The sequence below is a fragment of the Lepisma saccharinum genome, chromosome 1, assembly GCF_977018435.1.
Source record: "Lepisma saccharinum chromosome 1, izLepSacc3.1, whole genome shotgun sequence".
In the NCBI taxonomy this organism is placed as follows: domain Eukaryota; kingdom Metazoa; phylum Arthropoda; class Insecta; order Zygentoma; family Lepismatidae; genus Lepisma; species Lepisma saccharinum.
Window position 1 is genome coordinate 153,886,658 of NC_139229.1, and position 25,005 is coordinate 153,911,662.

Here is a 25,005-nt window from a genome sequence, read left to right on the forward strand (position 1 = left end):
TTGTACTTACCTATCTGCTTCGCGGAACATTCTTTAATTAAGGTGTATTCACGTTTTTCGTCCCGGAATTGGTGGGAAATTTAAACAAACAAATTTTATTCGTTTGAAATTTTTGAGTCCAAATTTCCCACCGATTCCGGGCTCCGCCCCTGGGGTAGTTGACCTACCACCCCCAACAGCTAACGCGGCCCTGCCTCCGCTCTGCTCCGGCTCCCCAGCTTACTCTTTAGGCTCCCTGTTAAAGGCATGTTAGAAATTGGCTGGAGTCACCTGCCCCCAAATGAGCCCCAAACTTTTAAATTTGAAGAAATCCGTTACATCACACAAAACACCTTCCAGATGTTAGACAATGCTACAGGAACTTATTGCCGTAAGTAGTTTCTTCTGTAAAAGTGAAGAAATCTCTCTGGGGAATATCAGATTAGTACCATTTTTTTTAACCTGTAAACAGAAACAGGAGCGAATTTACAATACCGGACCACTCCCCGATTTTTGTAATATTTCGCATACTCACTAATTGAGGCCTCCTAATAACGAACTTGAAGTTAAATTTTGGGGGTCACATGTAGAAATTGCAAGATAAGCGAAATTGTGTGCTCCGTGATTGGAACAGACATGCACAGTTGCTCATAATTTATCGGAAGATTTTGTGTTTCCAGTATTTAAAAAACGAAATATACATTCCTGACATACTACGACCCCAAATTTTAACTATGCTTGCCTAACCTAACCTTACTGTGAATGGTTCGTGGGGCTACCCGTGCATGGTTTTACGACCCCAAATTTTAACTGTTTACCTAACTTAACCTAACCTTACCGAGAATGGTCAGTGGACCTATCCGTGAATGGTTTTGCGCTAATTGTGATAACGAACCGATAAAAAATCTTAATTTTCGTAGCACTTTAACGGCAGTCTTCATTGAAAATGCCATATTCGTATCGTGCAATTTTACGATCGATGCATTGTTTGCCAAACTTACCTGTAATCAACAACTTTTTTACTGTTCTCTTCTGCCATTCTTACATGATCCATGCTCTCCAAGTATGAAATCAACAGTGTGGCAATGCTGTAGACAGCTTAACTAATTGCGAACGTCTGTTGTTCATATCAACAAATATGGTTCCCATACTTGTATACGGAGAATCATTGTGAGAATAGAAAAGCTTATTTTACAACTTCTAGACGTTAATGAACAATTTCTACACCTCACCCCAACATGTTAACTTCAGATAAATCATCCCGACTAATTATTTTGTGAGTATAAGCAGTAGCATAGAAATTACAGAAGGGTCCGGTATTGTAAATTCTTGCCCAGAAACATAGGTCCTTGCTTCATAATTAGAAAAATCCAGTCTGAGAGACCTTATTTTTTAATATTTGTTATTACATTTTAATTTTTTTTTAGACATAAAAATAACAAAATTATTGAAAACTAAAATTACATGGGAACAAAAGTAAGAAAATGTATTATGTAAATCAGTTCCAACTTTTACTCATTTGATATTGCACATGTGATGCACACTTTTCTACTGCACTAGGCATATTGGATTGTTACATTTGATACACTTGTATGAAGTTTTTCTGTCTTTTGAGGATGGACACTTGGAACAGGTCTTCCTCTTCTCTAGCTTCATCACTTCCGGCAGCAGCATTTTCTTCTTCCGGTATTGCTTGCTGTATCAATGCCCTGATATTTCTGGGGAGATTAGGAATACTGAGCCGTCTTCTGAGATGTGGCTCCAACAGAGAGTAAGCCAAGCTTTTAATAAAATGTGTGCTTTTCATATCTGGATTTTGACGATAGCACAAGTAAAGTATGAAACTGTTGACACAGCTTATGTTCACAAGTGAGTAAAATACAACTAATGGCCATCTCTTAGTTCTTGTTGGATGAGTACAGAGCACACTTCAAATCCAGAAGGTCAACACCACTTTTTGTCTTGTTATAATAGCCGACAATTTCTGGCTTCTTCTTATCGGGATCCATTTCAATGCTATGGTGCATAGACGATATAAGTACGACTACTCTATTCTTCTTGGGAACAACAGACAAGAGCGTTACCGGAATATTGTTTGCAAATCCATAGAGAGCTGACCCTACTGGTCTGGTTTTATCAGACTTTAACTCTGGTGGTATAATTGTTTTATTTTTCTTCATAGTACAGAAAAAATTAAAGAGATCTTCTTAATTCTTCTACCAGCTGCAGGATTGAAAACCAGTTATCTGCAGTAACATTCCGGTTTGATCCTTCAATGGGTTTGCATAAGCACAGCACTGACTGAGTTGGTTTCAAAAGTTTATTTTCTTCGTCTGAAAGTCCAATGTCATCACTGTCCTTTCCAGTGTAAATATAAACATTGAAAAGATATGAACTGCGTGAGTCAGCCATGCATTGAATCTTGATGCCGTATTTTGCTGTTTTTTTTGGGATATACATGTGAAACCTGCACCTTCCTCTGAAGGCAACGAGCATCTCATCCAGTCACATTTTCAGAAAGGCTGTACATCTCTTGCGAGTTATGATTAAAGGAGTCAAATACTTGTGATATTGCAGCAGCTCAGTCAGTTTTTTTTCTCTCCTCATGAGGTGTGGAATCATCAAATTGTAGGCAGTTAATCAATATTTCAAAACGCTTCACGGACATAGTTGCTCTAAAGATGGGTGTTCCTGTCAAGTCCTTTGCAAAAAGTGAGAACATATTCCCATGACCAGATTTGAAAATTGATGTGTAGATTAGTAAACCAATCAAGGCATATATCTCGACTGAGTCTGTATTTTGACGGATTTGCTGAGAGTTTGAGTTTGGTTCTGGCCAACTGGAGTTCCACATTTATGTACAACAAATGTCATCGATAATTTTCTTATCGAACAAACACTCCCAAATTTCTCTTATGTTTGGGTTTCCCATTTGAAAGGCCTTTCTAGTCAGTCCAGGTATTTTTCGGATTATGTTATGACTTGGATTCCTCATATTTCTAGGTGGCTCTTGTTTCTGCCATTGGAAATCATCTTTGTTCTTTTTCCCAATGAAAAACTGGGGCGTTGCATCATCTTCACCATGAGAATTGTCCACAGCGATATCTTGCTCACCTTCCAAAATATCGTCATGGTCATCATCATCACTACTGTCTTCCTGTTCTTCTTCATCCCGCATTACAAAGTAGGGATCTGCATCCAAGTCATCAATTTTCTCTTCAAAATCATCATCGCTCTCCAACAGCCACTCCAAAATTTTCTTCTCAAAATCTGTATCATTGAAATGTAGCCTCTGATTCCATGAAGGTTGTGATGATTTTGTTGGTTTATAAGTACTTGTTGACGGAATATCCATAACGAAATCCATCAAAATGAAAATGGAAAACTATGAAGTGTACACAGTATGAAACATCCGGTCTTGCATACCTTGGCATTGAATACGTAATGTGAAACACCCGGTCAGTTATACGTGCACGTTTTCAAACAACAATAAGTCTCTCGTAACAAACAGCCACAAACTGAGCAATAACACATGCAGAGTGTAGGCAAGCAGTTGATAATAAGGTACTGTGGAGGGGGGAGATGCAGCTCAATCAGTGTTGCCACACTGTAGAACTACAAAACACTAAAGGTCTCACAGACCGATGTTTCTGTTTAAGGGCTAAGAAAGGGAGAAAATTGGATATGTATATATACACATGAAGGAGGCTGTCGAGAATGAGAGAAATGCAGAAAAATAATTCAGATACAAGGACAGAAAGGGTGCCGTGTTATTTCTGCCATGTCAATTCTGATGCAGCATCTTAATGGTTCAATCCCACTGTAACATATGTCAGAGTTTTCTTGACTGGTTTTCCTGCAAGCAAGAGTGTCAAAACTGCTATGTGCACCTGTGTTTATGAAGTTGCACCTGTGTTTATCTCCTGACTAAAACTGAAATTTTAGACTCAATTCAGAGTGTAAAATCTGTCACCTGCAGGAACACATTTCCCAAATACAATTTAACCAGATTTGCTTAACAAACATGACTTTCGTTTAACTTAAATCAAATGACATTACACAGGATGACTTGTGTGAATTTTATTTCTTCAGCAACACAAAGTTCAATACATTCATGCATCCCGGTGGAGGCACTTAGTGGTTCGGATCCCACTATAAACTGTAGGTTCAGTCCCAATTATCCGAGTTAAATCAACAAGAATTAGGAAGAAATAAAAGAAGAAGAAAATGTACATACTGATCAATTGGCAGTTTCAGCCCATAATTGTGTTTCATATTACAACACAGTCTTTCAGTAGAAAAACAAGATAGCCTACATATATTCTTATAAGAAATACGAGGAATCTAACTAATGTAGACAGTATTTCTCTCTTGTATAATGCATTAGTTAGAAGTAAGCTTGAATATGGTTCTAATGTTTGGTTTAGGCTACATATTATAAATCCCAGGAGTTGGTAATTGAAAGAATTCAAAAACTATTTTTAAGATATTTGTATTACAAAAAGTATAATGTACCACCATACTATAATAACTTATCATACAATGACCTACTTAATGAGTTTAATTATGAAAGTCTTATTAACAGAAGGGAAATAACACAACAAATATTTCTGTACAAAACAATGACTGGCATATAGATAACCCTACTTTCTCCAAAATATATGTTTCAATGCAAAGAAATGTGGCTTAAGGCTGCGGCAATTGATGTCTCTTAATCAATGAGTACAAAAAAATATTAAGACAAGTGTTTACAACATAAATTATAAGATTTAGTGTTATACTTAGCAATATATCACTGCATATGAATAAAAATGACATGTTTTTTTTTGTTTTTTTTTGGTCTTGTTCTGTATTGTTTTGGGTGAAGCGCTTCTAAATTGCTAATTGGGTGTTATATGATTCTATAGTATAGTTTAGTAATTTATATTACATTATATTTGTGTATGTGTTCTACCTGTGTTATGTCTCACTGTATTATATTATGTGTTTCTCTTGTTTTTTTATTGGCTACCTTCTGTAAAAGGAGATAATTTCTCTGTTGAAGGAAATAAATAAATAAATATAAACTAAACATATTAAATTATTTGATAGGATTGGGCTTGTCTCAGAGTTGGATTAGGGTGGCATTGTACAAAGTTGATTACACTATTAACCATTTATACACTACATAAAATTATAAATAAGAGACAGCTTCCCATGCATTGTTTCTATAATTTCCAAATTCTCAGCCACCTTGTCGTCTCTCGCCAAGACTCAACTTTACGTTCACGTGTCTTCTTTCAGGATCATAACTATTAATTTGACAAAATTCATTCATTACATTCATTCACCAATCATATTCCTTTTCAATCGAAGATAAACACAGGTGCAACTTCATAAACATGCATGCACACATCAGTTTTGACACACTGGCTTGCAGAAAAAACAGTGAAGGAAACTTAGACATATGTCATGGTGGGATTGAACCATAAGAAATAACACGGACTCTAGAGAAAGAGAAGAGAAATGCAGAAGTGAAGGAGAGAGTGATTATAGCAAAATAAGAGAAATATTGTAGACAGAGATAATAAAGAAGAAAATTAGGCAGAAAATTGGAAGGAAAATATATTCAAAGAAATGTTCAAATAGAGAGGTAGTAAGCATGAACAAAAGCATACTGAGAAAAGGGTGTCGAATGCTAGAAAGATGATCAAAAAATAAAACACAAACAAAAGGCAGGCAACTTTTCCTTATTGCAGGGCTGATGGTAAGAGACCTATAGGAAGGCCAAGACGAAGATGGAGAGAAATCTCTAATGATAAAAAAGAATAAGGGGAAACATAAGTTTAAATGTGTGGGAGACATTATTCATTGCAGAAGAGCACTGGAAGAAATTAAATGAGAATGGCAATGTAGACTGTATATGCTTGTACAAACCATAAACTACAAGAGAAATAAATCATTCCCTACCAAAATCCTTAGGTTTGAAAGTCAGTTTAGATTGCCTAAGTATTTCTACAGGATCATCTTCTTTAATAATTTACCATGCAAAATTCATCCTGCATATGGAAGTTGAACCAGTAATAAGCAAAACCATACTGTTACATCCACCTGTCAAACTTAGTGTTGTTTCTTGATAATTTCAGGGGCCAATGTCTTCAGCCATGGTACCTGATGTTTTGTTATGATGAGGATGTGTTGTTAAAATATTTGCTGTGAATTCTTTGCTCTATGCTCAAGTTGCAAGTTGCTTAATTAATTTATTTTTCTTTCAGCTCTGACACTACAGTTTGTCAGCCATAGCTTTCTGGATTATCATGACCCGACTATAGGTAAGTGAACAGCCATTGATGGAAGCATACAAAGTATCCAGCAATTCTGAAGTAATTACAAATCTTTTTTTTAAAATCGGTATGAGTATTTCCAGTGGCGTGCGGTGCTAAATCAGACAGGGGAACAGGTGACCTGCACTTGCCCCCTCCCCTCCCATACCCGTCGTAATACAGTTTGTAAAAAAATAACTGCATCACTTGGGAAAAGTATGGCAGAACATCTAAAGAGTAACAATAGTTACCTGTAGAAGGGATGCACATTCATAAATGTGCATAAAAACAAATATCGTGGGGTCCTCTAGCACGTCTTTTGTTTTGTTGTCTGTTATTACCTCTTTTGCCCTCCAGGTGTCTCTGTTGTTGGCTAGTGTCCTTGAGAAACTTCATATAAGGCTCGGCAGGAGATTGACAAAGTATCGTATGTTGTTCTTATCGCGTGATTGTTTGCCTGATTTTTGCTGCATTGTTTGCTTTTATAGTGTTGTGAAGTTTACGAACACATAAGCAGTTTAAGTAGTGCTGTGGATTGTGACTGATTTGAGAAATGATGAGTTTGAAAGACACTTCACCTCGCAAGCAAGGACAAATTTTGGCTCTACACAAGGAAGGGGTGAGTCAACGAGAAATTGGTAGAAAAGTTAACGTGAACCAGTCAACAGTATCAAGAGTCATTAAGAAACAACAACAGTTCGGAAAATGTTCCTTGAGAAACAGGTGTGGAAGGAAGAAAAAAACATCTGCGAGGGTTGATCGTAAACTGAAGTCATTAGCGTTGCAGAAAAGAAGCATAAGTTCACGTCAACTGGCTGTACAAATTGAACTGGAGACAGGTATTAAGGTAAGCCATTCAACAGTGAGTCTAGACTGAAGTCTTTTGGATTTCACAAGAGGAAGCCGCGAAAGAAGCCGCGCCTGACAAAGAAACATAAGGATGCAAGGAAAACATTTGTGCAAAGGTACGGAGATTGGACAAAGGAGGACTGGGATTGTGTGATTTTTTCGGACGAAAAGAAGTTTAATCTTGTTGGAAACGATGCTGGAGTGAAGCTTTGGATTCGTAGTGGGGAGGAATTAACTGATGAATGTGTATCTGAGACACAGAAGTTCTTCGCAAGTGTTATGTTGTGGGGTTGCTTCACATCGAGAGGAGTTGGGAAAATTGAAATTTGTACTGGGTCTGTTAACAGCGAAAAGTACATAGGCATTCTTGATCATAAATTAATTCCCACAGCTAGGAATTATTTTTCAGGTGCAAATTTGAACAAATTTTATTTTCAGGATGACAATGCCTCCTGCCATCGATCTCGTTCAGTCAATAATTGGTTTAAGGAGATGGGTATACAGAGAGTCTGGTGGCCTCCTAATTCACCAGATTTAAACCCCATCGAAAACCTGTGGCATATTATGAACAAGAAACTGCGAGAAAGGTACTTTGAAAACAGAAACCAGCTAATGGCAGCAATTGTACACACTTGGTACCATGATTTAGATATTTTAACATGCCGCAATCTTGTTCACAGCATGCCCAGAAGAATTGAGGCTGTCAGGAAGGTTAAAGGAGGCCATACAAAATACTAAATGAGGGACAGTTTCACAAATGATGATGTATGTGTGTTAAAATATGTTATTCATGCGCATGGACATTACGAGAAACTTTTTTCTTGATAAATGTAACTCTATACGTTAGTTTTCTCAATTACTGTATAGCGTATATTGTGTAACATATGTATATATATATCTCCCATGCATACTTCATTTGTAGCCAAATGTAGAAAATATGTGTCAACAGTTACAATAAATATTCAGTTACACCCTGGTTACATTTAAAATATGTTATACCCTATCACACAATTCATATGACGCAAATAAGATTTTTTTTGGCACAAAGCTAAGTGATGCAGTTATTTTTTTACAAACTGTATAATACAGTAGACCAAGTAAAATTCAACCCTTATTGAAATGAACTAAATACATTGGCCCCAAGGCCAATGGCGCATCCCCTCCAAATCATATAATTTGTGCCCTTAAACCATATTGTAATCCCCACAACGTATTTAATTACGTCAGCATGTCTACTGAAAGTAACTTCTTTCTTAGCTTTACTGAACACTATATTTGATCTGCCCCTCCTTCCTAAACAGGGGTGCCCATCACTCAAGACCAGCCCTAAAATCGTTCATCATAATCGAGAATATAACTTGTCTTGTAATGCAGCTGTAGTATATAAACTTCACATTCACCTCATTCAAGCACCAAACACGCATCATAGTAACATATCATTGCGATCAAAGCGAGCAAGAAAATCTTTAAATCCATTCCTTTGCAGGCTTTCAAGAATACTAATTTAATGGGATGTTAATACTTTCTTAATATACCGAGATATTTAGTCTTTTCCAGCTTCCCTTCCAGCTTCCCCTTTGGCACGTTCGGGGTCGAAAACGTGTGGATATCATATCGCTAAATACAGTCTCCAAAATTTAATTTTCGAACTCTCTCTCCACTACAGAAATCCCTTGACAATCTGAGATTTCACCAAAGTTTCCATGCCAATTTTAGACTTACTGTTGATATTGAAGAGTGGATTATGCCTCCTCCAAAAAATTAATTCTCGGTCTCCACACCAGAATTTCCGCAATAGTCTGTCTAAGACAATAGTAATACACAATAATTGTATAATTGCCCTCAATTTAAGGCTCAATCCACCTCTAACTAAAATACCCGCAATAATCTAAGACATAGAGTTGGATACTGTTCCCCCCAAAGTTTAATTCACTATCCCCCCAGAACCCCCGTGTCAATTAAGGCTTAATATGTAAGAGTTGGATACTTCTTCCCCCCCCCCCCCCTTCGATAATAACATCTTAAACACTTTCTTTTCTTCATCTAATGGATTAAATATGGTGTATTTAAGGTGTAAAATTTTTACATATTTATATATTTTGGAAAAATATTAAAAAAAAGGTAAAGTGCTCCCCTGTGCTTAGCACCACGCCATGAAGGCGTATAGGGGGTGTGGGGGTAACGCCCCACACTTTCTTGATCCGGTCATGAGTGGGGGTGATGTGATTAGCATCACGCCCCTGACCGCCTTTACCCCCCAGGGTTTCCCCTGGAGAAACTGACTTTCAAAAATATATAAATGTTGAATTTTATATTATTTGAAGGGAACCCCCCAAAATCTCGATAGCGCAACCTGCGCCATAATCCCCCCTGTTGGCACCCCTCCTGACCAAATAAACATACGATACATATGTTACAAATTGTCAGAAGTAACATACATGAAGCACGTTAAAATTTGGACAATAACAATGTTAAAGCAAATATGATACTATCCTGTAAAAATAAGATTAAAAACGAAATTGTTGATGCGCAACAAAGGAAATAATAATAAAAGCAATCGGAGATAAAAATGTTTTGTCGAAACCTGTTTCATCGCTCTCTTTGTAGATTAAGTTGACTTTTTTGTAGAGTTGAGCATTCTTGTAATTCAAACGTCCTCAATGCAATAATGGCATTCAGATTGCCAAGTTTTTTCATGACGTCCGCTAGATTTGTAGAAATTGTGACAAAACCCGAACTGTTCCAAATTCCCTTCTCGTGAACAAACAAGGACAACAATAATTTGCCACTGGAAGAGTATCCAGTTAATCATTTTACAGAGTTGTTGTAACTTTTTATAAAATGCCTTGTGTACGATTTCGTTTTTGTTTTTATTTCAGTTAGGGTAGGTCTTGGTTTGCTGTCTTTTCTGTAAAGTTCAATGAACTAAAAACTTTCGTCTTCAGCTGGTCGATCATACAACATTCGCAACCCTACGCTCGCAACATTCGCTTTCTTGTTCTGCCGCTGCGTGCGTCTTGGGGCTGGTGGAACAGGTGGATGCGAGCTGTTCCCTTGGAAGCTATTTCGCAGCATTTAGCCAAGGCATTTAGCAGACTATTAACTGTAGAAGATTTTTCCAGTTCGTTATGAATGTCAGACGCAATTTTGCAATGAGATTAGGAAACTATAGACTTACTACACTCAAAACTATCACTACGACGCAATTAAACTTTAGCAAATAGCAAAAACTCGAAAGAAAACGAATTCGCTGTCTGGGAACAGCCAGAGAGTTCAGCTTCCGTGGTGTGGGAGGTCGGAAGTGGGACTTTGAGGATCGTTTACCTTCGTGCATGGTCGGAAATACTCGGCGTCAGGCACTAGAGGGTGGAACGACGAGGGTGGGTGAAGTAAACAAATGTCCAGTCACGATGAAAGTTTTCCTCGGCATGTTGAATTCGAGAGAAAGAAGTGTTCTTATTATGTTAATATAGATAATTAAAATAGCTTCAATGGGCGATAAGTAGGAGGGAACAGCCTGTTCCCTCTGTTCCATGGAGGGACCACCACTGAGTATTTCATTGTTCAGCCTTCCACATAGCATTCAAATGAAACTTCATTGATGTTGAAAGTCATACAGCTTGAGTGATACACACAGGAGGACAGTATTTTGCAGATGAAAAGAATATGTTACTCATCATAAGCTGGTTTGCTATGGGATATTACAAACAATAAGATAATAAGATAAGATAATGGCATAGTGGTAATTTCACTTTCTAGAATAATTCCTCTTGTAGTTCACGAGTGTTATAAGCATTGAAACTTGTTTTTTTTTTTGGTGTAAAATTTCAAGAGAACACACCAGCTAGCTTTCAAATTTAATTCCAATTCAAAGAAAGAATTACCTGATGACATTGTGGATTCATAACTAAAATTTGATGAAGATCTTATGTTTAAAAAAAAGGTTGCTTGTTTTACTTAACCTACAAAGAAATGCATGATGAAGGGAGTGTGTGTTCGTGTAGTTTACAAGAACAATAATTCTACAATCCAATCAACACAACACATCTTGTAGTCCCAGCTTCTCCTGTGGTCTCCAAGAACACTAAGGGGAATCTTTCAGTAACACCTAAGTGTATTTTCCATTCAGGCATCCACAGAATAAAAGATACAATCTTCATGAGCAATTGACATTCTGAAAATTTTAGTTGACAAACAGATTAACTGTTATGAATTTGGAATATCAGCACTTTTTCAAAACAAGACCAATTTTCAATGAAGTTGCTGTTGAAACAGTCCTAAGTTCCAGTGAAACTTCTTTCTATTACAAAATGCTATTTAGTTATCTGATATCATGACAAATTGTAAAATTTGTTTGATATGTACACAGTGTTTTGCTTTTTCTGGTAAGAGAGGTTCAGGTATACCTTATAAACCAGTTTATCATAGTAACGCAAACATGTTCACCTCATTGATAAAAAAACGGTGCTGGTATGGCATCTTGTATAATACCATCTGCAAAAAAGACAAAAATACCTTCATTGACAAAAATATATATAGTTTGATTGTCCTATCTGAGAAGAAAGTGGACTTTAAAACAAACATTGACAAAAATACACACATATTCAGGGTGGCCATAAAGTCCAAAACCAATTACAGTATTATCTGTTGGGATATGGTGGAATGAACACCATGATCACTTGACCTGAACCATATGTAGTTGGTTATGTGGAGCAATTTTGAAATCAGAGGAGTATGATATGAAGATCCAGTGTCAGGATCATCGCCAGGATTGAATACCCATAAACAGTGGCTGTTCAGGAACCTCACATACTGAAGAGGCCTCAATAAAACCTCTGAAGAAGTGTGTTGAGCAGTGTCTAAGGTGGAAACGCAAGAGGCAGGAAATTGCATTGTGGGAAGTGACTGGATATGATCCCATTTTACAATATCTTAACAATAATAAAATATTTAATAATAGTTATATAATTATTGGCCTAAGGTAGATACTGACCAATTTAAATATATGCATTGAATATTGTACCATTTCCTCACTAGGACAATATACGTGAAGCACCCCTTCATAGTCTATTCCCAAGGCTTGAACGAACATCCCACACCTAGGAATTTCCATTTCGAGCACAAGCACTATTAGGAAATTAACTGCCGAAATATGTAAATGTACTTATAGATTGTTCTATCACTTCCAAATCTTTATCTGAAGAAGATATTTCATTCATTCACAAGAAATTGTAGGTTTATAACTAGTTTCTAGTTTACATGGGACATTTTCGTCGTCTGTCTGAGTTTCAGTCAGAGATGAATACGAGTGTCTCTTTTTCATTGCAGGAGTTTAGTTTTCTTGTTCCACTGCAAATAGTGGTGCTTTAGGTATGTCTACTGTATTTATCCAGCATTGCAAGATTAACCATAATAGTCTATTCGAAAATAATAGAAAGAAAAACAAGGGCTAAAGTTACTCAAAGGCCACAGCTTTCACAGTGTGTAGGATGGAGCAATTGGGTTGGGAGGTCCCTAAATGCCTAAGTCTGACCTATCCAGTGCAGCACCAACTACTGGAAAGAGGATACCATCCTTCCTCTCATCTCCCAGGTAAGATAATTTGCCTGATACATGCCTCTGCCTGCTTCATCGCCACCAAGTTGCATCCAAATAATACCAAATTCACGATCAAACACCTCCACTTAAAGCATTGGTATTGCGAATTATGGCATTTCTCTAATTGGTTCAAGATTTAATTGCCACCCTACGTGTATAATCATAACCAGGGAACAGATTTATATGTAATAAAAATGTTCTAAATATGTAAATACATATTTAATTATTTTCACCAAATTATGGACTTGAAATTGTAAAAAAAAATACATTTTTAATAATATAAAAGACTACACGAGCTAGATAAAATTCAGTCTCGACATTGTACTATTACTGTGACTTGGATAGAAGCCAGAAGCAAATCCCGCACGTGTGCCACAAAATAGTTGCTTCTGGGGCTGTTGTCAGGCATGGAACTAGTAGCGAGGGTGGGGTTAGCAGTGAGCTGCTTGACTTGGGACTCTCTTCCAATGTTACCAAAATAATGTTTGTAACAACCAGGAGCCGATGCTTGAGCCCTCATTCTCTATTGTTGACAACAATTGTAAATAAACAGGAACTAGAAGTGTTTTACAATAGCAAAAGCAAGCAGTTGGGAGGTGAAAATAAAATATTGTTTGGGTGGCAGAAAACTTGTAATTAACGCAATTGAAGGCTATAAGTAAGATTGTAAACTTTCGTTTGTTTAACGTCACTTTGGACTTTGTCAGTTATTCACAAGAAATTCACGCAACTCTTTCAGTCACATGGGTGCATGGAGTTCATGAGGAAATATGGAGTATATGTTGAGAAATGTTCTGAAATATGGAAATAATATGTAAAAATGACTAAATTATGAACCATAAACTAATATATGTACAAATATGGAAAATGAGAACAAAACTTTTCGAGTCTACGTGCCATGACGAGTAAAGATAAGACAAAATATAATTGATTTCAGCTTCATACGTAAATATGTATTTACTTATAAATCTGTTCCCTGTATATAACACTACATAGTTCTTAGTTTATGTCTGGAGAAGTGTAAACATTGGTTTATATTGAATAATTTTTCTCTCCAGAGGATGCTTATCAGCAACAAGCTGTCATCGATGGTGAAGCAGCACTTTTGGATATCTTGGACACTGCTGGCCAGGTAGGTTTTACGAGCAGAGCTGCTGTTAGGGGGTGTGATGCATGCCACTGCATAGGACCTCATGTTTCCTAATTGCAGCCCTGTGCATGGGAAAACTAAGTTGAAGGACCTAACTTATAATAACTAATCATCTCAGAACATGAAAGTTTTCAATATTAAACTGTAATCATAGAAATTGAGTGAAAAATGCATTTTGACTGGGGCTTGACCCTAGTTATTTAGTATGGGATGTCACTGTGCTGTATCATTCTGTTTTTGTCATGGTGCCAGTTTCTTGGTCACCATAACGTTAGGTCCTTCGCCATCTGCAGTATGACGCGAGGCTGGGACTGGATTTTGCCATGCCTCTGCAGTACCTAAGCGTGCCCCTTTCCTAATTTTAATTTTGTAAGAATTTGGGTTGGTAATCCAAATTAAAAATGACTCAGGATTTACAATGGCTCGCGGTACCATTAAGCCCATGTCCATTTGAAACTGTAAATCTGGTTCTAAATAAGTTAAATTCTGATTCCTAGATTTGATTTTTTTTATTTGATTTAGTTTATTTTACTTCGCGTTTTGTGCCTCTTGGCTAATTTGCGAAGATGGGGATGAGTGATGAAATGATGAAATTGATGAATGGACATTCACAAACAACCAAGCCCGACCGGGATTCGAACCTGGGACCCTTGGCGTCGCAGCGCGATGTGCTAACCACTCGGCCACATGGTCGGGCTCTGATTCCTAGAATTTGTCAATTTGACAGGAATACACAAATGAGACCTAGGTTTAATTCTAATTTGTCTGGAAGTTACAAATTCTGGCACAAATAAATCCCTGATCAGACTAGCAACTTTTATGGATATGTCACAGGTTTTCCTGTGTTCCGTCCTTAACTGGTTCCGCGGAGGAGTTCCAAATCTCCTCAACGAGAGTCGATTCTGTTCAAAATCCAAATTTGCTTTATGAGCTCTTAAAAAATCATTACCCAAGATTGTCCCATGTTCAAAATTTGGAATCATCCGAAAAGGGTGGGTAAAATTGCGGCCGTTTATTGCAAATGTTAACAGGACAATCTCTTTAATTTCAGTTTGTTCCTTTGCTACTCCCCTTATGGCCGTATGAATTTTAAAACGTTTGGCAGTTGAAGGAATACCTCGATCACTAGTAACTGATACTTGGCTCCCGGAATCCACAAGAAACCTCTGACGTTGTCCCCCTATAGCTGTATTAATATATATAAGTTCCTCATAGGGGAAAGTAGAGACTGAAATGCGTTTCCCTACAAAATCTGCTCATACGTCTCTTCTATGGGCAGTCACTGCTCGTTTAAAGCCTCCTTGTTCTGAAAACAAGTGGCTGCCGAGTGATTGGGATAATTACAAATAGAGCAGCGTGGTCTTTCCCGTTGCTCTTCCCTACTTTCCTGGCCTCGCCCTGCTGAGGATGAGAAACCCCGCGAGTTCTGTCCGCGGAAGTTTCCACGTCCTCGCCATTGTTGGGCATTGCCATATCGCCTATTGCGATCTGAATTATTATTAGGGCATGCATTTCTATACTCCCTATTGTACTGCTGTCGTCTATTATTCCTTTGGTAGGAACCTCTAAAATTATTTCCTGACTGGTAATTGCCTCTATAATACGGTTCTCTAAATTGCCTCTGTCCAGATGAGTCGGTGCTAGGGTGCTGCTTTTGATTACACTGGGGAACAAAAAAAAGATTTTATTTTGTGGCATAAAGTTTAATAACAGTTTCAGCACACAAAACAGCAGTGATTGCCAATTGTATGATTGGTCCAGTTGAATTGACTCCATTTATAAAAATAAACACACCATGGAAAATGTAGGAGGTAAAATTACTCCACGCTTTTCTCGGTAATATCAAAATTTGATAATGGGCTGAAATTCCCATTAAGAAACTTATTTATTTATTTGTAAATTGTTGCTAGGCAAAATATGAAGCATTGCTAGGCAAAATCTCTCTTAATGTTGAATTTTGTAGTATAACCACAGATCAATAAGATCGCTTACTTCCTATCTCTCCTTTGTAATCTGTGCGTATACCAAACCGGACATGTGGAGCCACCCTACGGCTGTTTCGAAACGTAAAGCATTGTCATAGCAACCTCTCCGCCAATCATATCTTACTCTTGGCAGTGACAGTTGAATGCGTCTCAGCGCAATGATCCGCTCACCCCACCCTTCCATTCCTGCTTTTATTTTCTGCTAATAATTCGGGACATATCTCGTAAGGTCGAATTAATTATTTTATTTAAGTGCATAAAAATATTCTACAAGGATAAATACCATTGTTCAGTTAATGCATATTATGTATGAATGATTTCTACATCTAAGTTACGAGATATACAGAATTAGTAGCCCAGAAGCACAACATAGGAAAATAATTTCAAGTTCCCGAAATTCCAACACGTAAATCATTCCGTTGTGCATGAAAAATGGTCCGTGTATTATCTGTGGTAATAAGTATTTTTATTTCGTATTCTCCCTATTATGCGTTACTTTTCTGACATTTTGGGCAAATCGCGATTTTATCTACGGTGATTACTTTGTTCGTAGATCAATGCGTTTTACCCCTCCCTCGTCGTTGTTTATTTAGCATCGCATTTTTTAAAATTTTAGGCTAATCGCGACGATGCTATGAAAAATTGATGACACAAAGAAAGCTCTAACAGGGATTCGAACCCAGGACCCCTGCATTAACTGAACAATGGTATTTATCCTTGTAGAACATTTATATGCACTAAAATAAAATAAATACTGCGACTTTACGAGATATGTCCGAATTATTAGCAGAAAATAAAAGCAGGAATGGAAGGGTGGGTTGAGCGGATTATTGCGCAACCAAAAGTGTTCTAAAGGGCGTTCGAGCCATGTTGCAACATTTCCCAAATTGTCTCTTTCTCTTCATAACAATTGCTGCACAGTTTAACGTGGGTGACAATCTTCAGGATACAGCACACTTAATATCAGCAACTGTTTCTGGTGCCGTCACTGTAATTTTCTCTCTTGTGTAGGCCTACCATATTCAATCGCAAGATGTAGACACTTCTGATTTACCAACGTAGAAAATTCCATTCATCTGTCTATGGCCTCATAAAACGAAAGACAAATGCATCCACTTTCTCTGCAATTGATATCGGTGGAGTACCCTGAGAGGGGGGAGATTTGATGCTGAAAATGCCAGGGATACAAAAGACAGTATTCGAAGGTTTTGTCTCAGGAAATAAGAATAAATCATAAAACGTATATATAAAAAACTACTGATGGAACATTAGCGCTATTCATCTAACGAAACCATTACACATCGGCTGGCGGCTTGTAGGTATGAAATATACTGGAATTGATTGATTGATTAATTGATTTAGTTTATTTTACTTCGCGTTTTGTGCCTCTTGGCTAATTTGCGAAGATGGGGATGAGTGATGAAATGATGAAATTGATGAATGGACATTCACAAACAACCAAGCCCGACTGGGATTCGAACCCGGGACCCTTGGCGTCGCAGCGCGATGTGCTAACCACTCGGCCACAGGGTCTGGCGAAATATACTGGATAAAAGATATATACATATAGTCAGTACTTGTTTTCCAAACTTAACCACCATCCTAAGAAAATTGGGGTCCTACAATTGAGTAGCGTAACCCAGTCTGGGAAATCTCCTATAACAGCTGAGGGTTCGATGTGCTGACCCCACGTCATCCCATTATGGGAAAATAGTGTATGAACAGGTCACACCTTACACAAGTTAACCTAGAATGCCTACTATATAGCAACCACCTCATCTCGAAGTTGTACCTATATGGAGACGCATAGTGGTTCGGATCCCACTTTAAACTGTAGGTCCAGTCCCAATTGGCCTTACTGTGAATAAAGTTGACGTAAAACACCAAATCAATCAATCAATCGAAGTTGTATGAAATTTCACTTTTCTGGTTTGCATGAGAGTAATATCAACCCATTTCTAAAAACGTGTGCATGTTTGTAAGATATATTATTAACTAATCACTGCATGCTTATTCATTTTAGTATTTGTCAAAAATCCCTAATTTTTAATCTAGAATGGGAGTAGGAGTATGTCATACAAGCGAGTTTTGTTTGAAGTTACTTACTGGAACCACTCTACATATTGACTACAATTTCATCATATGGCATTACATATTTCATAGTTACACAAAAATCTGGACTCGAAATATGAATGTCTTAGAATAAAAAACAAAGCAGTCATTGAGTATGTAGGATCAAGCTACAGTGCGTCCATTTCGATCTGCAGCCGAGAGATCGGGAGAAACGTGGCGGGCGGCGCTGACGGAGATGCCGACATTTGAGGCCTGTAATGCCCGCTTATTTTTGAGGACATCTTGCAAAACGAGCACTAACCTGTGTTATAACACGCAAAAGTTCTTCTGTAATTCTTCCAAGTTCCACCCTTATATACACAAATAAATACGCTTTAGAAATTATATTAAGAGCCACAGATAATACTCTGTAAAACATTTTAATCATAGTTTAGACCAGTAACGTCCTGTTTAAGTTTATATCCTTGAAAGAGTTTTGTGTCGATGGGGATCGTTTGGAGGTTTCGAATGTGCAACACTGTATCAAGATTACGCTGCAGACGAACCGTTAAAAGCTAATGGTGTTCGTGAGCTTCCTTGCAATCCGAAATCTCCTAGCTCAAGTTTTTTGTTCTTTCGCGACTACAGAGCTGTGAATATAGTGGCAGGCAGATGTAAACCAAGAGCGTGTTAATTTCGTACTGTGCGTAAGAGTGTTATTCTTGGTTACTTGCCGTTACTTGTTTGTGTTATTGCAGTGTGTATGTGTGTTGTGTCAGTCAGACGATTGTAATGCCAGCCGCAAGGTTCACGTTAGAACAAAGAATTTTTATGTATGACACTTACGTGAAAACAGACTCGTGTCGAGACGTGTGTAGGCAATTTGTACAGAAATTCCCAGCCGTTTCACCTCCACATAGAGATACGGTTAGACGTCTTGTCCTTAAATTACGAGAAACTGGATCATTAAATTTTAAAACACCTAAGCAAAAACGACGGATTCTAACCGAAGCAAAACTCGATGAAATTGGTGCAGCGTTAGAACGTTCTCCAAACAAACCTCTACGCCGTGTTTCACAGGAGATGGGCGTGTCAAAATCATCAGCACATACAGCCACTAAGCTACTAAAATTAAAACCGTACAGAGTTTCTATAGTGCAAGAATTACGGCCCCCTGACAACGTAAGTAGAGTAAATTTCTGTAATTGGGTTTTGCAGAATATTGTAGATGGTATTGTTGATCCACAGTTAATAATTTTTTCGGATGAGGCATGGTTTCACTTGCGTGGTCATGTTTGTTCACAGAACAATAGATACTGGAGCACTGAAAATCCCCGAATAATACACGAAGTTCAGTTACACGATGCAAAAATTGGTGTGTGGTGTGCTGTAAGTGCCAAAAGAATAATGGGGCTATATTTTTTGAAGACACAATAAATTCAGAGAGGTACCGCACACAAATACTTGCGCCGTTTTTTCAGTTGTTATCAGATAATGAGAGACAATATGGGTATTTTCAACAAGATTCAGCCACAGCCCATTCTTTGGACGCTATAAGGGAGGTGTTTGAATACAGAATAATTTCAAGAGGTTTATGGCCTTCACGTTCGCCAAATCTTACCGTATGTGACTATTATTTGTGGGGAACCTTGAAAAATAGAGTCTACCGAAATAACCCTCATAGCATCGACGAACTAAAAGACAATATAAGGGCAGAACTAGGAAGAATTACGGAAGAAGAACTTTTGCGTGTGAATCAAAATTTCATCAAACGATGCCAGGAATGTGTGAATGTAGGTGGACATCACTTTGAACAACTCTAATAACACAGGTTAGTGCTAGTTTTGCAATATTTATATAAATGTCTGCATACGTCCATAAAAATATGCGGGCATTACAGGCCGCAAATGTCGGCACCTCCGTCAGCGCCGCCCGCCACGTTTCTCCCGATCTCTCGGTTGCAGATCGAAATGGACGCACGGTAGATAAGCACACTCCCAGCCCCCCACTCCTAAACACACACACAATAGAATTAAAAATACACCACTGAAAGATCTTATCCTGCACAGATATGTATTTTATATATTCATATACTTAATACAGTACTGAAGATGATACAATCCATGCATTCAGAAGAAATATTCCACATGAATTTTAAAGTTAATTAAAAAACAAAGAAATGTGCAAATTTCCAGCTGATGACAAAGAAACCAATAGTATTTTTTGCAATTTAGAGAGATTTCACACCAAAGTGACATGTGACATATGTCACTTGGAAATGAACCAATGAACAGCAACGTTTCACCCATAGTGGATGCCATATTGACAAAATCCCTGCTACTCATTATCAGCTTCTAAATAATGTCACACATGTCTCTAGTCAGTCTAAAAGAAAGTGAACATAAAGAATTAATAAATAATCATTCTTTCAAGGTTCTCACTATCAGGTTGATCATTGGTGCATTTCTCATACCACCCCTTCCATCAAGAAGTAAATTTAACTTGGCTTCGTATCGAACATAGGTGTCTCACTCATGATGATTTGCTGCAAGGGCTAGACCATCCAATGTGTCATGTCTAAATGTTAAGTGATTGGCTTATTCCTACCTAATGTGTAGATTATACTTTCCTCAAACTTTTGATTTTACCAATTATTGACCAGGTTGGGAGATAATGACAGCACTTTAATAAATGTCATTACCTTTTTGAGAATAGCGGGGCTCTTATACTGTCTCTGAGGAAGTTCGTAGTTTTGTGTATATCCTTTGCAAGTCTTTATAACATTTCACTTTCAACCTTTCTCAAGGGGCTCTTCACACCCATTTTTTAACTCAGGTATGGGTTCGATACTTGGTGGAGACCCATAGTGTTTCGGATCCCACTTTAAACTGTAGGCTCAACCCAATTAGCCTTTCTGTGCATAAAGTAGACCTAAAAGAACAGTTCAAACTCAAGATGATTCTTCCTCACACACATTGAATGGCCCAATATGGTCATTATGCCTACAAGTCCCAAAATCTATTTCAAGCATCTTACTTCCAATTACATATATAAATTATATTGTTAGCATTAAACATATGGAATATAGAGTAAAAGACTGTAAGAAATCCTTAAAACCCTACATCAATTAATTTCCACTGTATTGAATATTATCATAATGTTGTTAATGAAATTCCATTAGACAAACCATTGATAGTCATACTGATAGGTTTCTTGGTCGGACACTCACTATGGTGACATGTTATACTTCACCAAGAATGAATTTACATGTTGAAATACTCCAGAGAAGATAATAGTTTCAGAGTAAGTACATTACTCTTAATGATTTAGTACTCATATTGTGGAAATGTAAAACATTATATTCTATTGCTAATAACAAATGTAAGGGAAAATAAACACATTGTTATTCAGGTATATATATTTATTGAATCACTAGTAATTAATATATTTTGCATAATGTATGATAATCTCTTTGAGGTCGTACAGACTTTCACTGGAATAAAAGTTACTGAAATTATTAAAGCATCATTAACACACTCAACAAACATTTCCATAGTAGGTTCACATATGTACAGTCTCAAACAGAAAAATGTGTGCATTTTATTTCCTTTAATCAAACTGTTCAAATATTTTACAGGACTGTTTAGCTGAAAATCATATATTTTTTATCCACCCTGCTTGGAGTATTTAGTGAAACATTAAATACATTTGTTTGTAACATCCTCAAACAATGTATTGTGTTGTTAGGTGTTATGTACTTTAAGCAAAATTTTTCTCTAAAGCATATATTTTTTTAATGCAGAAAAGAGAAAATACAATTTCTTATGCATGAGCCACATAACTGATGACAATGTTATTCCATAAGAAATGCAATATACTTACTTGGTTCTACTCTGGGTATGCATCATGCACTAACTTATTTCTATTAGAATTCATAAACATTTTCTCTGAAAAATTGTCTCCACAAACTCTGTAACTTTTGTATGTTTTGTGCCTCAAGTCCTTTCGCCATATTTTCTCCAACTATATCTCAGCTCTACGAGAAAAATAAAAGACGAAAAATTATTTTAGAAACATATAACTATACAAGACAAAGCATTCTGCATTTTATGTCACTCAAAAAAGATAAATTCCAAGATGCAAGAGTTGTTAGTGAGCTAAGGTCAAAGCATGTCAACACAAAGAAAAGTTACTGAAAATGAATATGCATTAGATCACTATCTGTATCTGTTGAATAGAGTAGTGTCAAATGTATAAGGGTCCATTCTATGATAGCTCCTTCAACTAGTGCGGAAAATCTTATGAGCTTGTCACCATTCAATTGATTTATTTTTACTCAATTTTCACATTATTTCTCATCATAACTAATTCTTATGGCACCATACAGTGTGTGGCAATGCAAATAAAAAAAAATATAGATATTGCACTAAACTTCCTAACATATGAAGCAAAGTTTTACCACATTATCTTTTCGAAAGAGTCCCTGAAGCTTACTGCCTAACCTACAACTGGCTAACAACGCAATTTTTCTCATTGAATGGATCATGGAATCTACTCCCGGGAGTGCTTTCAAGAAAAATGTTATGACACAACTTATTTCTGAAGAAGATACCAGGACAGGAAATATGTCAACAAATCAAAATCACCCATACCATCTAGTAGATCAAAGTCCACGACCAGCAACAAGAGCTATTACAGCAATAATATTAATTACAGGTATAATTAGATGATTCCATCAACATAATATATTATTATATTATTATTAATAATAGCAGTAACATCCATAATTCTGTAGGGTTGGGTTAAAGCACATAGATTAAAATGCGATTTGAAACACAAAATATTCCTCCCGTGGCACCAGTGAGAAAGGATTGTTTTTACAGTAACACATGTGTAAATGTTTGTAAAATATTTTGCATATATTACACATGTAGGTTAGTTACACTCATTTTGTTTCCAAAACTAGTGATTACTTATGATTTGGTTCAATGTATGCTTTCGTAGTTAGGTTAGGCAGGCCAGGTTTGGTTCTCTTAGCATTATAAATAAATTCCCTAAATTCGTTTTACTAAGGTTCGAATTTACTTCTATATAAATTCCCACTAGTCTAGGATACTTACAGTCCCTTGTCAATGGAAAATACATTGTCCTTGGGAAGCGTGCAAGCTTGCGTAAGGTAATTTTTAAGTTGTTTTTTCAACATAAATATTTTTTTAAAAGAAAATCCAAAGAGTGCTAATTGCTTTAAGAAAGGTTCAAATTTCGTGTGACAATGATTGCTAAAATTCTACGATAATTAGTCTTCCTGCTAAGAGAATTTTTTTAAAAATCATAGAACGATAGGAACCTTAGGTTTCATCACTTTAATATTTACATGCTATTTTTCATCTCCTGTACATGTTGACAAAGTTTTATATGCTAGAAGAAATAAACTTCATGCAGAAGCGAATAGGAGCGCGATAACTTGCAACTTTCTGCATTATAACATGCACAAATTAGCTTTTCTGAACTTCAAACAAACTTCAAGTCATTCCTACTATTCTCGTTGGCTTCCTATCCTCCTGTGTAACTTATAAATAGCATTAAGTTACAAAATCGAACCTTTACCCTTTCAGACATTTTTTTAACACATGGCCTTTTACTTAAATGAAGGAAAATACAGAATAGGAAGACATGCTAGGAATTATTCTCCGTGGAAACTAACTTTATAGAAATTATTTTTACATAAAGAGCGAACAGAATTCATAAATAACTAACCTTTCAGGATATGACGGAACACGAAAAAAAGACAGCTCTGGATTCCTCTTCTGACAGTTTTTACAATAAAAATCTGCAGAATAAGCCATTGTTTTTATTTTTTGTTCTACATCCTTATTAAAATAGTTAGTGTATGTCCATGACAGATCATATGGAATGATGTTACGTCATGTAAAAGTATTGACTTTAAAAATACGATTTTTCTTATGCATGTTTAAGAAGAGAAAGGCATTTAATAAAATACAAAATCACGTACAAGTGATCATCATTGATTAATAGATACATAAACTAAATTTTTAATGAGAAAATTAGGATTTAGCATCGATGGTGGTGCCGACTGGTAGCTGGTTAATTCATGCACGAATAAATGAATTCCGAAATTAACCTTGTTCGGATTTTTGCACCAGTGCGAGAGGCCTGGTATAACTAAGCGAAATGTGTTTAATGTGAATACATTGGAAATATGAGTTCCTCACGTAGTAAGTGTTTCAATAACCCAAATGTTTTTTTGCTATATATGTGGAATATATTGTTCCATCAGGATATAAGGATAATGGAAGAAAGGTACCAGGGACGGTGGGATCGCCACATGATGGCCGACTGCTGTTGGAGCTTACAGAGGGATTGTCCTAAAAAGCAATACAGCAGGAAATCGTATAGAAAACGTTTCACATAGTTTGTTTCTTCATTGTGTACATATTTTCTTAATTATTATGATCATAGGCCTATATAAATTTATTTTTATAATAATGATTGTAATCAAAAAAAGAAATATTAAATTGTTGTTGGAAGTTCATTTATATGTGTGTCTTATGTCACCACCATTTTGGTTTAATTGCATTTATTTCATAAATTAGAGCCAAATCAGGAAATATATTATTATATCATTATTCAGCAGCATGAAATCGCCCTAAATTAGCTCTCAAACACTGTGCCGCAATTTCACTGTTCCCCAGTGTTATCAATACTATCTAGTCTAAAAGTAAGACTAGCTAATCTAGCTTCCAGACTGGTTTCCTGAACCTGGTTACTTTGAGAATTGTTAGCCAATTTCAATTGTTTGACCTCCTTCTGCAAGGCATTAATTCCTGCATCAATATCTTGAAGTGGTAGCCAGATTGTTGTTATGTAATAAAATCTGCTGCTGTTGCGAGAGTGTTGGTGCGCTGTTCAAAGAAAGGAATAATCTATCCCTTTTATCTTTGCACCTTAGCTCTTTCAACTTGCGCTACCTCATCAAGAACTGGAGCTTTTCAAATGACTTTAAGTCCTTGAGCAACCCATGCACTGACTCATATTCCTTATGATGAATATCTTTCATATAATCCACTTG

The 25,005-nt window shown here is 36.7% G+C and overlaps 1 protein-coding gene across 1 annotated transcript in view; it reads left to right on the plus strand.

Annotated features, from left to right (window-relative positions):
- Window positions 1-25,005, plus strand: part of Ric (Ras-related protein interacting with calmodulin) — a 36,926-nt gene that overhangs the window by 1,175 nt on the left and 10,746 nt on the right. Inside the window, exons 2-3 of the mRNA XM_083140725.1 lie at window positions 6,234-6,290; window positions 13,787-13,860. Coding sequence (XP_082996851.1) covers window positions 6,234-6,290; window positions 13,787-13,860 — 131 coding nt within the window. The remainder of the gene's footprint in view (window positions 1-6,233; window positions 6,291-13,786; window positions 13,861-25,005) is intronic.